The 11807-nt window shown below is 53.5% G+C and overlaps 1 protein-coding gene across 1 annotated transcript in view; it reads right to left on the bottom strand.

Moving 5' to 3' along the window:
* Nucleotides 1–5196: 5196 nt before the first annotated feature.
* Nucleotides 5197–11807, bottom strand: part of STK10 (serine/threonine kinase 10) — a 44127-nt gene continuing 37516 nt past the window's right edge. The window contains exons 13-19 of the mRNA XM_056502631.1: nucleotides 10669–10761; nucleotides 10398–10527; nucleotides 9875–9999; nucleotides 9174–9362; nucleotides 7974–8099; nucleotides 7625–7738; nucleotides 5197–7513 (exon numbers count right to left, since the gene is read on the bottom strand). Of these exons, the coding sequence (XP_056358606.1) occupies nucleotides 7373–7513; nucleotides 7625–7738; nucleotides 7974–8099; nucleotides 9174–9362; nucleotides 9875–9999; nucleotides 10398–10527; nucleotides 10669–10761 (918 nt within the window). The 3' untranslated portion in view covers nucleotides 5197–7372. The remainder of the gene's footprint in view (nucleotides 7514–7624; nucleotides 7739–7973; nucleotides 8100–9173; nucleotides 9363–9874; nucleotides 10000–10397; nucleotides 10528–10668; nucleotides 10762–11807) is intronic.

Below are 11807 nucleotides of genomic sequence, written 5' to 3'. Positions count from 1 at the left end.
GCGCCGCCCGCTCCGGGGGCGGGAGGCGGCCCCGGCCCGGCCTATCCCGGCCGGAGGGACGGCCCCAGCGCCGCTGGCTTAAAGGGGCGGCCGGCCCGAGCTTCTCCCGGCGCGCCTCATTCCTGCCCCGGTGCGCCCCTAACTTCTCCCGGTGCGCCCCGAGCTTCTCCGCCCGGTGCACCCGGGTGCGCCCCTAACCTCTCCCGATGCGCCCCGATCTTTTCCCCTGGTGCGCCCCCAGCCCTTCCCCCGGTGCTCCCCGATCCCCTCTCCCACTGCGCCCCGATCCTCTCCCACTGCGCCCCGATCCTCTCCCGGTGCGCCTCATTCCTGCCCGGGTGCGCCCCAACCTCCCCCGGTGCGCCCCGATCTTTTCCCCCGGTGCGCCCCGATCTTTTCCCCCGGTGCGCCCCGATCCTCTCCCCCCGGTGCGCCCCGAGCCTTTCTCCCGGTGCGCCCCCAGTCTCTCCCAGGGTGCGCCCCCAGCCCTTCCCCCGGTGCGCCCCCAGTCTCTCCCAGGGTGCGCCCCTAACCTCTCCCGCTGTGCCCCCTTACCTGTGCGTGCGCTCCCTCGCCCCGTGCGCGTTCTGCACCCCGGCGTGGACGGTTCTTGTCCCATCCCCAAAGGAGGCAGAAACGAGCAGGGAAAGGTTTGTCCCGCTCAGGGCAGCCCAGCCGCATACCTGCGTGAGAGACTTTGTTTGCAAGGGCGTGTAGTGACAGGAGGAGGGGGAACGGCTCCAAACGGGGAGTAGGTTAAGATTAGATAGCAGGAAGGAATTCACCGTGAGCGTGCTGAGGCTCTGGCACAGGTTATCCAGGGAACTTCCATCCCTGGAGGTGTCCAAGGCCAGGCTGGGATGTGGAAGGTGTCCCTGCCCATGGAACGGGACGATTTTTAATGTCCCTTCCAAGCTGGACCAGCCCACGGTTGTGTCCCTGTGAGCCAGGAGCTGAGCCAGTGCACCCAGCTGTGCCCGCAGAGGGGCAGGGCACTGCCCAGGCTCCTCTCTGCACCTTCCCCGTGGCCTCCTTCTCCCAGCAGCTCAACACGTGCCAGAACCACAGCTCTCTCCCCCGTTGGGCTTTTAATTGCATTATAAAGTTACTCAAGGCTTACACTGGCAGGTCATTAGTTTTCATACGAATTTAATTTAATCATAAACAACTCATCTCACTCCTTAGCGGTTCCTTAAATGTGGCCCTTTTTAATACTATTAACTTTGCTCCAGCCACCCCAGAGAATTAATGGAGGTGCAGGCAGCTTGCCAGTGCTTTATTGCCCCTCCCCAAGGGCTCATCTTCATCCTCCTCCCCCTCAGCAAAGCCCCAGAGCACAGTGCCCCTGCAGGGGTGGCTGCAGAAGGGTTGCTGGGCTGTCTGAAGGGGACATCAGGGCACTGGGGACCTCCCTGGTGCCTGCTGGGGTTACTGGAGCAGCTGCATGTCACCCCCAGGTCACACCCAGTGGTTTGAAGGCAGGAGGATGTGGAGATGAGCTGTGGAATCCTCCCTTCCTTCTGTCATTGTCACATTCATGTGGGATGCTGGAAGTGCTCATGGAGAGCCTGGGATGGCACCAACATCTGGAACAGCAGCTCCTGATGTTGTGTGGAGTGTCCAGGCTGGAGAAGAGGAAGTTTAAAAGTTTGAGAGGTGCACATATCCTCCAGAGGATGGTGAGGAAAATTCCCAAAGCAGCTGGTAAGAGAGGGAGTGTACACTGAGATGTGGAGCAAGGGAGAAAGCTGATGAGGAGAGGAATGAAACAATTCCTGGTCTTCACACGCTAACAAGAAGAATTAAGGTAGAGAAGCACTTCAGCATCAGCATTGCCTTCCCCCCTGACCTGTGAAGGGATTCCATCACTCCTGGGCCCTGCAGCACCCAGGAACCAGCAGGGCTTGGAGAGAATCACAGCTCAGGCTGCAAAATGGCTCCTGTGGTTAATTAACAAGTCTAATGAGGGGAGTGATCTTTGCAGGCTGACCAGATCATCTCCCGGGGAGAAATGGCTGAGGAGAGGCAGAGCCTGCCTGGGGCTCTGCTGTGCCCTGGTCATTCATCAGGAATCTGCAAGGATTTGTCAGGGAGCCCCGATGAGGGGTTTGGGAGTCCTGGCAGAGATGTGGCAGCAGCAAATCCACAAAAAGCTTGGGTGGTGCAGGTGAGGCTGGGGGGAGTTTCAGGATAAACATTCATCCCCTGCTGCCCTAACCAGCAGGGAAGCCTCATGAAGCCAAATAAAATAAAATAACTGTGATAAAATAACTCCACAGGAGAGGTCAGGACCTACACAAGTCAGGCTTGTGCACTCTCCCTTGTGCCTGCCGGGATCAGCTGAGCAATTTAAAACAAGAGGGCAAACGACTTCTGAGAAACCATCCCTCAGGCTCAGGTGGGCAAATGGGTTTCTGCAGGGCTGTGGGTGGATTCCAGCTGTTTGGGCACAGCTGGGCAGCCCCTGAGCTCTGCTGGTGTCAGGGAGGGAGTGGGATGAGGAAGCAGAGCCCAGCACCAGCCCTGGCTGCAGAGGGAGCACTGCAGTCATCCTGCCGTGGAGAGCCCAGTGCTGCTCACTCTGCAGTTCTGGAATTGGGAGATTGTGCCAGGGGGCTGAATGTCCTCCCTGTGCACAGAACAAATGCATCCATCTTCCCTGAGCCACCTCACAAAAATCACCCAAAAGTGATGCTCCTGCCCCCAGAGAGGACAAATCCCTGCAGCCAGAGATTTCCCGTTCCACCAGGGCTGGATCTCTCTGATTCTCAGCTGGCAGCAGGAATGATTTTCCACTGCTGTGACCCCTGAATTGCAGGGTTTAGGTGCCACCCATCACAGCCAGGCTGGCAGCACCCTGCCCAGGGAGCACAGAACCCACACAGGGGATGCTCAGCCCTCAAATGGGGGAGCCCTGGGAAACTCCTGAGGACAACAAAAGTACTGAAACCCCAAAGAGAAGCAGAGATCTGCTGGAAGGGGTGCCACAGAGAGTGCCAAACCCAGGGAAAAAACCCAGAGAGCCCTTCAGGAGCTCCAGTGTGTTGCCATCTAGTGAGGGAGAAGAAGAGCAGCAAACATCCATCTCCTGCCAGCCTGGAAATCAGATCCAGAGTGTCCAGGTGGGACTGTAACCCCAAAATCCAGAGGAAGAGCAGCAAACATCCATCTCCTGCCAGCCTGGAAATCAGATCCAGAGTGTCCAGGTGGGACTGTAACCCCAAAATCCAGAGGAAGAGCAGCAAACATCCATCTCCTGCCAGTCTGGAAATCAGATCCAGAGTGTCCAGGTGGGACTGTAACCCCAAAATCCAGAGGAAGAGCAGCAAACATCCATTTCCTGCCAGCCTGGAAATCAGATCCAGAGTGTCCAGGTGGGACTGTGCCCCCAAAATCCAGAGGAAGAGCAGCAAACATGCAGCTCCTGCCAGCCTGGAAATCACATCCAGTGTCCAGGGTGGGACTGTGCTCCCAAAGTCCAGCCCCAGCCCAGCCAGGAGAGGGGCACCAACAAACCCTTCAGAGGGTGCAGATGACTCTCAAGGGAGCTCAGAGCCGTGGGAGGAAAGCAAAAAACCTCCAAACTCTCCCTGCCTGCCCTGCTTTTCTTCCCCCAGGGAATTCCCTCATCAGCATCTGCAAAAGCCCTTGGGCAGCCCAGAGGAGTTTGGAGCCCAGATGTGACAGGACCTAAATCTCAGGGAATGCTGCAGCACCAGGAACTCCTCAGGGCTGTCAGCTCTGGTTTTAAAAAGAAAAAAAATATTTTTACTGTCGCTCTGTTTTCAGTGCAGGACAGAATGGTAGTTAACAGTTATTTCTGGAATATATATACTGTATATATACTTATAAATATGTTAAATCCTCGTGGTTGAAGCTCCCCTCAGGCACTGCCAAGGACAAGCAGATGAAGTTAAATATTCCCAGGAGATCTCCTGCTTCCCTGGGATACACTGAGTGAGTCCAGGGTGTCCCAGGAGACAGTGCAGTCCTGCTGTACATAAATAAAATGATTAATTATGTGTGCTCAGCTACTCCAGTCCACACTGTCTTGTGGAGCAAGGAGACAGGAACCCTCAGGCTTTGCTCATCCTTCTCTCCCTGCTCATTTAAACCTTCCACTCCCAATTCCATCTCCTTTCCAGCACCTCAGCTGAACTCACACCCTGCACTTTTACCTGGGGGGGACACTGCCAGCAGTGCCAGTTCCCTGTGTGAAATCCAAGCTTAAATTGGCAGCTTCTGGCAAAAACCTTCCAAAACTGAGGGTAAACCCACACCAGCTCTGTGGGCTGGTGCCCAGGCTGCCCTTATTTCACGTGGTGTGTCCTTGAGAGGAATCAATGACAGCAGCAGGGCAGGAGCTCTGAGCAGGGAACAAACATTTGGGATTGTGGTGGGAGCTTTCCTGAGCAGCCCAGGGGTGAGGCAGAGATTTCCTGCTGCACCCACAGGGCAAAACATGAATTTTTTTTTTTTTTCATCCTGACCATGGGAAGAGACAGGAAGGCTCCTCTAGGTCCCTGTGCCACCAAAACACGGGAACTGAAGCTCTGTCTGAGATTGCTGCTAAAGCCATTAATTCAGAAGGCAGCAGAGCTCTGCTCTCAGGGTGCAATACTCACTGCTCACCGAGCAGGGTCAGCCCTGCACCATCCCAGCCTGAATTCATCCCAGGAACGGCTGCTCTGCTTCAGCTCCACCCCAATTTCAGCTGGGGGCAAAGATGTCCCTGCCCCAAGCAGCGGGAGAGGCTCCTAAAGAACTGCAGGGTCTTGTTTTTTGGGACTTGTAATTCTTCCTGCGATGCTGGAAAATTTTTCCAGGGACTTAAATGCAATTCCCAGGAATCCTGAGCACCATGGCAGGACCTCTGAGATCCTGCCAGGGGGGTTTTGAGGTACCCAGGGGAGCACCCTGGACTCCCACAGGTGTGGGGAGAAGGGAATTTGGGAAGATGCAGCTGTTTCCAGATTGCCAGATTTTTGACTCAGCTCCACCCCACTTTCAGCTGGGTGCCAAAGATGTCCCTGCCCCTGAGCAGCAGGAGAGGCTCCAGCTCACTCCTAAACAACTGCAGGGTCAGCCTGGCAAAGTTCAAGTGCCAGAAGTTTTTCTAAGCCAGTAAAACCCAGAGCAGAAGCAAAGCTGAGGTCACAGCTGGCAGCCAGGCACAAAATCAGACCCATGCCCAGGTTTCTCACTTTGTTACTTTATTAGAGAGGTTTTTGCATCATGCTGGTGGCCCCACTGAGGATATTTTACAAAATATTAAAAAAACCCTTTTTATTCGAAGCCACATTTTTAAAAATCGTGTCCCTTCCCCCCCTGAAAAGCAAGCTGGGTTTAATCGTGGTTCCTTCTGAACAGAGAAAAAAAATTCCTGTTTTGAAAGGAGGGAAATTGATAACCAGGCTGTAAACATGACAGTCAGATGATGTGCCCCCCTTCTAGGTGAGGGACAGGTACAGGGCCTGGCACACCCAGGAGAGAACACAGAACACAAAAATGAGTGGGCAGAGCCATTCCTACCTCGTTAGCAGGGCTGTGGTGCCTCAAATGCAGCTGGGCTGAGGAAGGGATAACTGATTTACCACAGGGCACTGCAGCAGCTCTGGGAGCCCCAGGAATGGTTTGTGAATGTGCAGGGAGGGGTGGTGCCCCCGGGCTGGGGGAGGTGACAGTGCTGTGACAGTGGCACTGCTCTGACTCCTGTGGCACAGCACAGCCCCAGCCTGACCCCAGCAGCAGAACCAGAACCACTGGGGCTGCTGTGACACATTCCCAGCCTGATTCCAGGGCTCCAATCTGCCCCTTGGCCCTTTTGGGAACATCCCTTTGCATTGATTACCTTCCATCAGCTCCCAGCTGGTGTCAGCACGGCTGAAAGGCACAATCTGCTTTTGGAGAGGGGCAGGAGCCCTTCCTGTGCTGATTAACAGAGACATCACTGCTGGGAAATCAGAGGTAACTGCAATGGCCCAAAGAGACAGAATCTTGCTAGCTTGCAGGAAGCTTATAAATATGGATTAGGAGCTCTAAAAGGGTAGGAAATGCACTCCCCAGACAGAGTTAAAGACCTGGGGGCTGCTTCCTTCAGCCCAGTACCTAGAAGTGAGGCACATCAATACCACCTTCCCCTGAAATGCCAGTAAATCAACAGAGGGGACTTGAAAATAACAGCTTTTTTTCTGGTTTTTTTTTAAGCAGAAATATTTTTTTCTTGCTAAAGAAACTGGTCTAAAACAAACAATGTTTTCCAGAGAAAAACTTAGTTAAGTGCTGCCTTACATCTTTGGGTTGTGTAAAGAAGAAGGTGCTGCCAGGGAGGTCCCTGAGCCCTCCCCAGCTCTGTGCTCCAGTCCCACCCAAGGGGAGGGACAGAAAGGACAGAGGACCTGCTCTGCCCACGCCTCCCAGCCAGCAGAGCCACCCAAAAAGCTGTGGCACACCACGAGGAGGTGAGACACGAGTGGGCGAGGAGCAGCTGGGAGCAAAGAGCCCCCTGTGCATCTCCTCCTGCCTCGTTCCACTGCCCCTCCCAAAGGATGCTCTGCAGCCACTGCCCACTGCCTGAGCCTCGTGGCCCCTCACAGAAAGGATTTCAAATCCAGCCTCAAACACTTGTGAGATCATGATAGATCTTCACCCCCACTCATCCCAAGGGCACATGACAGTGGCAGACACTTCACTGTGTCCCTGCAGCCTCCCCCAGACCCAAACCCTGCAGCCAGCCCAAAGCCAGCCTCTGGTACCAGTGCTAGCTCAGTGCCAGAGGGGCTGAGGTGCCAGGGCTCACAGCAGAGGGAGAGCAGAAACATCTCTGGGAGGACATCCAGCCCCTTTCTGCACAGTCTGTGTGGGGAGCAGGACAGAAAAAACCCAAATCTCTGTCTCTCTGTGGCAAAAAAGCACCACAGTGGAGAGGAATAAGTCTAAGGCCACGGTGAGTTTGAAACAATGCCAAAGCTGCTGTGCCCCAGGCCAGTCCTTCCAAAGGGCTGGGACAGGAGCAGCCACACCTCCCAAAGGGCTGGGACAGGGTGCACAGGGAGGTGACAGCCCTGCCCTGAGGAGCTGCTGCTCCTGCTGGGAGTGCTCGCTGCTCCAGCCCGAGCTGACAAACCCAGAGAGCACCAGGCTCGCCCAGGGAGCCCCAGCCAACAGTGCAAGTACAATCCAGAGAGGGTCCTGCCCCAGTTCCCAGCCTGGGCTCCTGGGAAAGCCACCCCAAGCTCAGGCAGCACCCCTCAGCTCAGAGGTCCCGCAGGGGACAGGACAGGAGGGTGACAAGGGGCTGCTGAGAGGCTCTTCCAAGTCCAAGTTGGCCCCTGCAGCCCAGGAGGAATGGCCAGTAGCAGCCTGGCAGGTGTTACAAGCTCTCTGAGGAGCTGAAGGGGATGAACTTGGCGTGCTTGGTTGGGGACACTGGCACCTGTCCATCGGCCTCCTCGCTCAGCTTGAAGAACATCTCCTGCTCACGCTTCTTCTGGTTCAGCTCGTCCTCCAGGGCCTTAGGCAAAGAGAACAACACAAGGGCTGTGTCTGAGGCTGTTCTGGAGCTGTGGGCACTGTCCCCTCCAGCAGCCAGCAGGACACCCTGCTCACAGCCAGCAGCCCTCACCTTCTTCCGTGGTCTCAGCTTGTCTCGCCACTCCTTCATGTGCTGGTTGTGGTTCTCATCCAGGGACTTCAGCTTCTGGGTTTCGTGCTCAATCAGGAGGTGACACTTCTCATTCTAAAAAAAACATCAACCAAGCACAACAGCCATGAAGCAGCTGGAATTGTACATCCAGTGGTTAAACAGGATTTGCCTTGGGCAGGGACATTCAGAGCTCTGAGCTGCACGTTCAGACACAGCAACAAAACCTCCCAAGGCAAGAGCAGGGGGACATCAACTGCTGGCAGTTCTCTGCAGCCACTGCAGAGGCTGCACCTGCCCAGGCAGCTCTGGGAGAGCAAGCCCTGAGTACCTGGAGGTGCTGGAGCTCGCTGGTGTTGCTCTCACACTGCGCCTGCATGTCCTTCATCTGCGACTCGTGCTTCTGCTGCTGCTGCAGCCGCTCCGCCTTCTGCCTCTTCTCCTCCTGCAGAGCAAACTGCCAGGGAAAAGGAGGTGTAGGCAGCACTGAGACACCAGCCCAGCTTCCATCAGTACACAGGAAAGGAGCAAAAGCCCTGAGGATGCTTCCCAATGCAAGTCAGGATAGAGACAGCACCAAAAACCACACACGATGCCACAAACCACAGAATTCACAGAATTCACCAGATTGGAACAGACCTTCAAAATCATCAAATCCAATCCATCCCTAATACCTCAACTAGACCATGGCACCCAGTGCCACATCCAGGCTTTTTTAAACACATCCAGGGATGGTGACTGCAGCACCTCCCTGGGCAGACAATTCCAGTACTTTATCACTCTTTCTGTGAAAAACTTCTTCCTAACATCCAGCCTAATTTTCCTTCAATGCAGCTTGAGGCTGTGTCAGTGCTGCCTGGAGAAAGAGACCAACCCACCTGAGCACAGCCACCTTTCAGGGAGCTGTAGAGAGTGATAAGGTCACCCCTGAGTCTCCTTTTCTCCAGGACAAACACCCCCAGCTCCCTCAGTTGTTCCTCGCAGGGTTTGTGTTCCAAGCCCCTCACCAGCCTTGCTGCCCTTTTCTGGATGCTCAAGTGTCTCAACTAAACTGGAACTGGGCACAGCACTCGAGGTGTGGCCTCACCAGTGCTGAGTCCAGGGACTGTCAGAGCCAGAGGGCTGTGAACCATGATAAAACCCAGCTTGCTTTTCAGCAGGGGAAGGGACACGATTTTTAAAAATGTGGCTTCGAATAAAAAGGGTTTTTTTTTTAAATATTTTTTAAATATTTTTTTTTAATATTTTGTAAAATATCCTCAGGGCCACCAGCATGATGTAAAAACCTCTCTAATAAAGTAACAAAGTGAGAAACTTGGGCATGGGTCTGATTTTGTGCCTGGCTGCCAGCACAAAAAAAAAACCCTTCAGCATTTTCATAGCGCTGGGGCTGGGAAGAACAAAAAAAAAAAAAAAAAAAAAACAAACAAAAACAAACAAAAAAAAAAACAAAAAAAAAACAAAAAAAAAACAAAAAAAAAAAACGAAAAAAAAACCCAAGAGAGTGCCCCAGAGCCGTGCTGGTGCTGACCTGTTTGACCTTGTCGCGGTGCTCGGCGGCGCTGCCGCTGCAGTGGATGTGCAGGCTCTTCTTGTACATGGCCATGCGCGTCTTGCCCTCGCTGCGCTGGATCTTGGGCAGCCGCGCCCGCTCCTGCTGCTGCCGCGCCCGCAGCTGCTCCAGCATGCGCTGGTTGTAGCGCTGCATCTGCTCCCTCTCCTGCAGGAACAAGGGCTCTGAGCGGCACGGACGCCTCCCCAAAGCCCCCAGGGCAGCCCGGGGGCTGGGGGTGCTGAAGGGACCAGAGGGGATGGCAAGGATTGAACATGGAGAAGGAGGGTGGGAGTGACAGGGGGTCACACATTGCTCTGGGAATCAACCGTGCCAACTCCTGGGCGTGGCACATTTCCAGTAAATCCTCCCCACAAAATTCCCAACTTCTTGCACACAACACGGAGCACACATCTCAAGCAAGGAGGCTTTATTGCCTCCTTGACACCAGCTTTATCCTGGTCCTTTTTCACTAATAATGACCCTTAGAACCACAGAATTAATAGAATTCCAGAATATTCTGAGTTGGAAGGATCATGGAGTCTAACTCTTAAGTGAATGGCCCATATAGGGATTGAACACACACACCCTTGGTGATTTCCACCCTTTCAGCCTGGAAGGGAAACACCCAGGGACACTTTTCTGACCCACAGCAGAGTGGGAAAGTGCAAAGCTTTCACCTTCTCATGCTTCCTGAGCAGCTCGTGCCTCTGGAGGAAATACTGGTCCTTCAGCTGCTGCTTGATGAGCTGGTGTTTCTCCTGCTGCTGCCGCTCTTCCAGATCCCAGATGCAAGCTTCCCTGTCTGTGGGGAGGAGAAGGAGCAGGACATCACCCACCCTGGCCTCTTATCCTGCTCACACCAGGCATCCCAAGCTCCAGAGAGCTCTGTGCACACAAACTCTGCAGCAGATGTTGGGGGTGATCATTCACCTCCTGTTTTCCAAGAGAAATCGGTTGCAAAACCATATTGGAGCCTGATTTCTTGCAATTATGAAGCCTAATTGGTTCATATTTGTAAAAGCACTTGGAAGATTAAAGCACTAAGTATTATTATTGTTAAACATTTAGACAGGACCTGGCAAGGCTGGTTTTTTCCACATCCCATCCTGCCAGCTTGCAACTCTGTCACAGCATCTGCTGCGTGGGAAGAGCCAGGGCTGGATAAACCCATGGTTACAGAACTCAGCCCTTGCCACCCACCTCTCATCAGCTGCTGCTTCTTGTTGAGGCACTCACGCTCCTTGTCACAGATCTCCCTTTTGTTCTGGGCAGTGATGTTCTTCATGGCCTGCTCCAGGTCCTCCTTCTGCTTGGCCAAAAATTCCTGCTCCTGTTAAAGAACCACCGTGATGAGCCCTCCTCCTGCTGCAGCTCGCAAAGTTTCAGAACTGAGTTGGTGTTTCAGAGCCAGCAGGAAGGATTCTTTATTCTACTGCACATTTCCCAGTCTTGGATCATCCCTGGGTCTCACCATGGCTTGTTTTTTCTGGGTGAAGTCGTCCATCTTCGTCTTCAGGTTCCCTTTGCGCTGTTGCCGTGGCAGCTTCTCCACCTCGTTCTTGACCTGTGGGGAGGAAATTAAATTTCTCTGCAGGTCACTTAGGGACAGGAACAGCCCCACCTCGAGTCACTGAACAGCTTAGGAATCGCTCAGAACACGTAAGGAATTACCCAAAAGAACATCAGGAATCACCCATAAAAACCTCAGGGATTACCAAAAAGGTGCTCAGGAATCACCCAAAGAACACCTCAGGAATTATCAAAAGGGTGCTCAGGAATCACTGAAAACAATTCAGAAAACCCCAGAAACCACCGCAGGAATCACCCAAAAAAACACCGCAGGAATCACCCAAAAAAAACACCGCAGGAATCACCCAAAAAAAACCACCTCAGGAATCACCCAAAAAAAAAAAACACATCAGGAATCACCCAAAAAAAAAAACACATCAGGAATCACCCAAAAAAAAAACCACATCAGGAATCACCCAAAAAAAAAACCACCTCAGGAATCACCCAAAAAAAAAACCACCTCAGGAATCACCCAAAAAAACCACCTCAGGAATCACCCAAAAAAAACCACCTCAGGAATCACCCAAAAAAACACCTCAGGAATTAGCAAAAGGGTGTTCAGGAATCGCCCAAAAAAAACCACCTCAGGAATCGCCCAAAAAAAACCACCTCAGGAATCGCCCAAAAAAAACCACCTCAGGAATCGCCCAAAAAAAACCACCTCAGGAATCGCCCAAAAAAAAACACCTCAGGAATTAGCAAAAGGGTTTCAGGAATCGCCCAAAAAAAACCACCTCAGGAATCGCCCAAAAAAAAAACACCTCAGGAATCGCCCAAAAACTACCTCAGGAATCGCCCAAAAAACACCTCAGGAACCACCCAAAACACCCCAGGAACCCAAACCACCTCAGGAATGACCCAAACCACCTCAGGAACCACCCAAGCAGCCCCCCCAAGATCTCGCCTTCCCGCACACAACCCCAACCTCTTTCCTCCCAGAGCTCTCCCGCCGAGAAACCCCGAAACTCCCCCGGCTGAAGAGGTGAGAGGAACCCCCTCCCTGGGAGGCAGCCCCTCTTTTACCTCCCTCTTGGTGAGAGG

The sequence above is a fragment of the Oenanthe melanoleuca genome, chromosome 13 (assembly GCF_029582105.1).
Source record: "Oenanthe melanoleuca isolate GR-GAL-2019-014 chromosome 13, OMel1.0, whole genome shotgun sequence".
NCBI classification, from domain to species: Eukaryota; Metazoa; Chordata; class Aves; order Passeriformes; family Muscicapidae; genus Oenanthe; species Oenanthe melanoleuca.
Note: the sequence above shows the minus strand (reverse complement) of the source record. Positions and strands in the feature narration are given on the sequence as shown.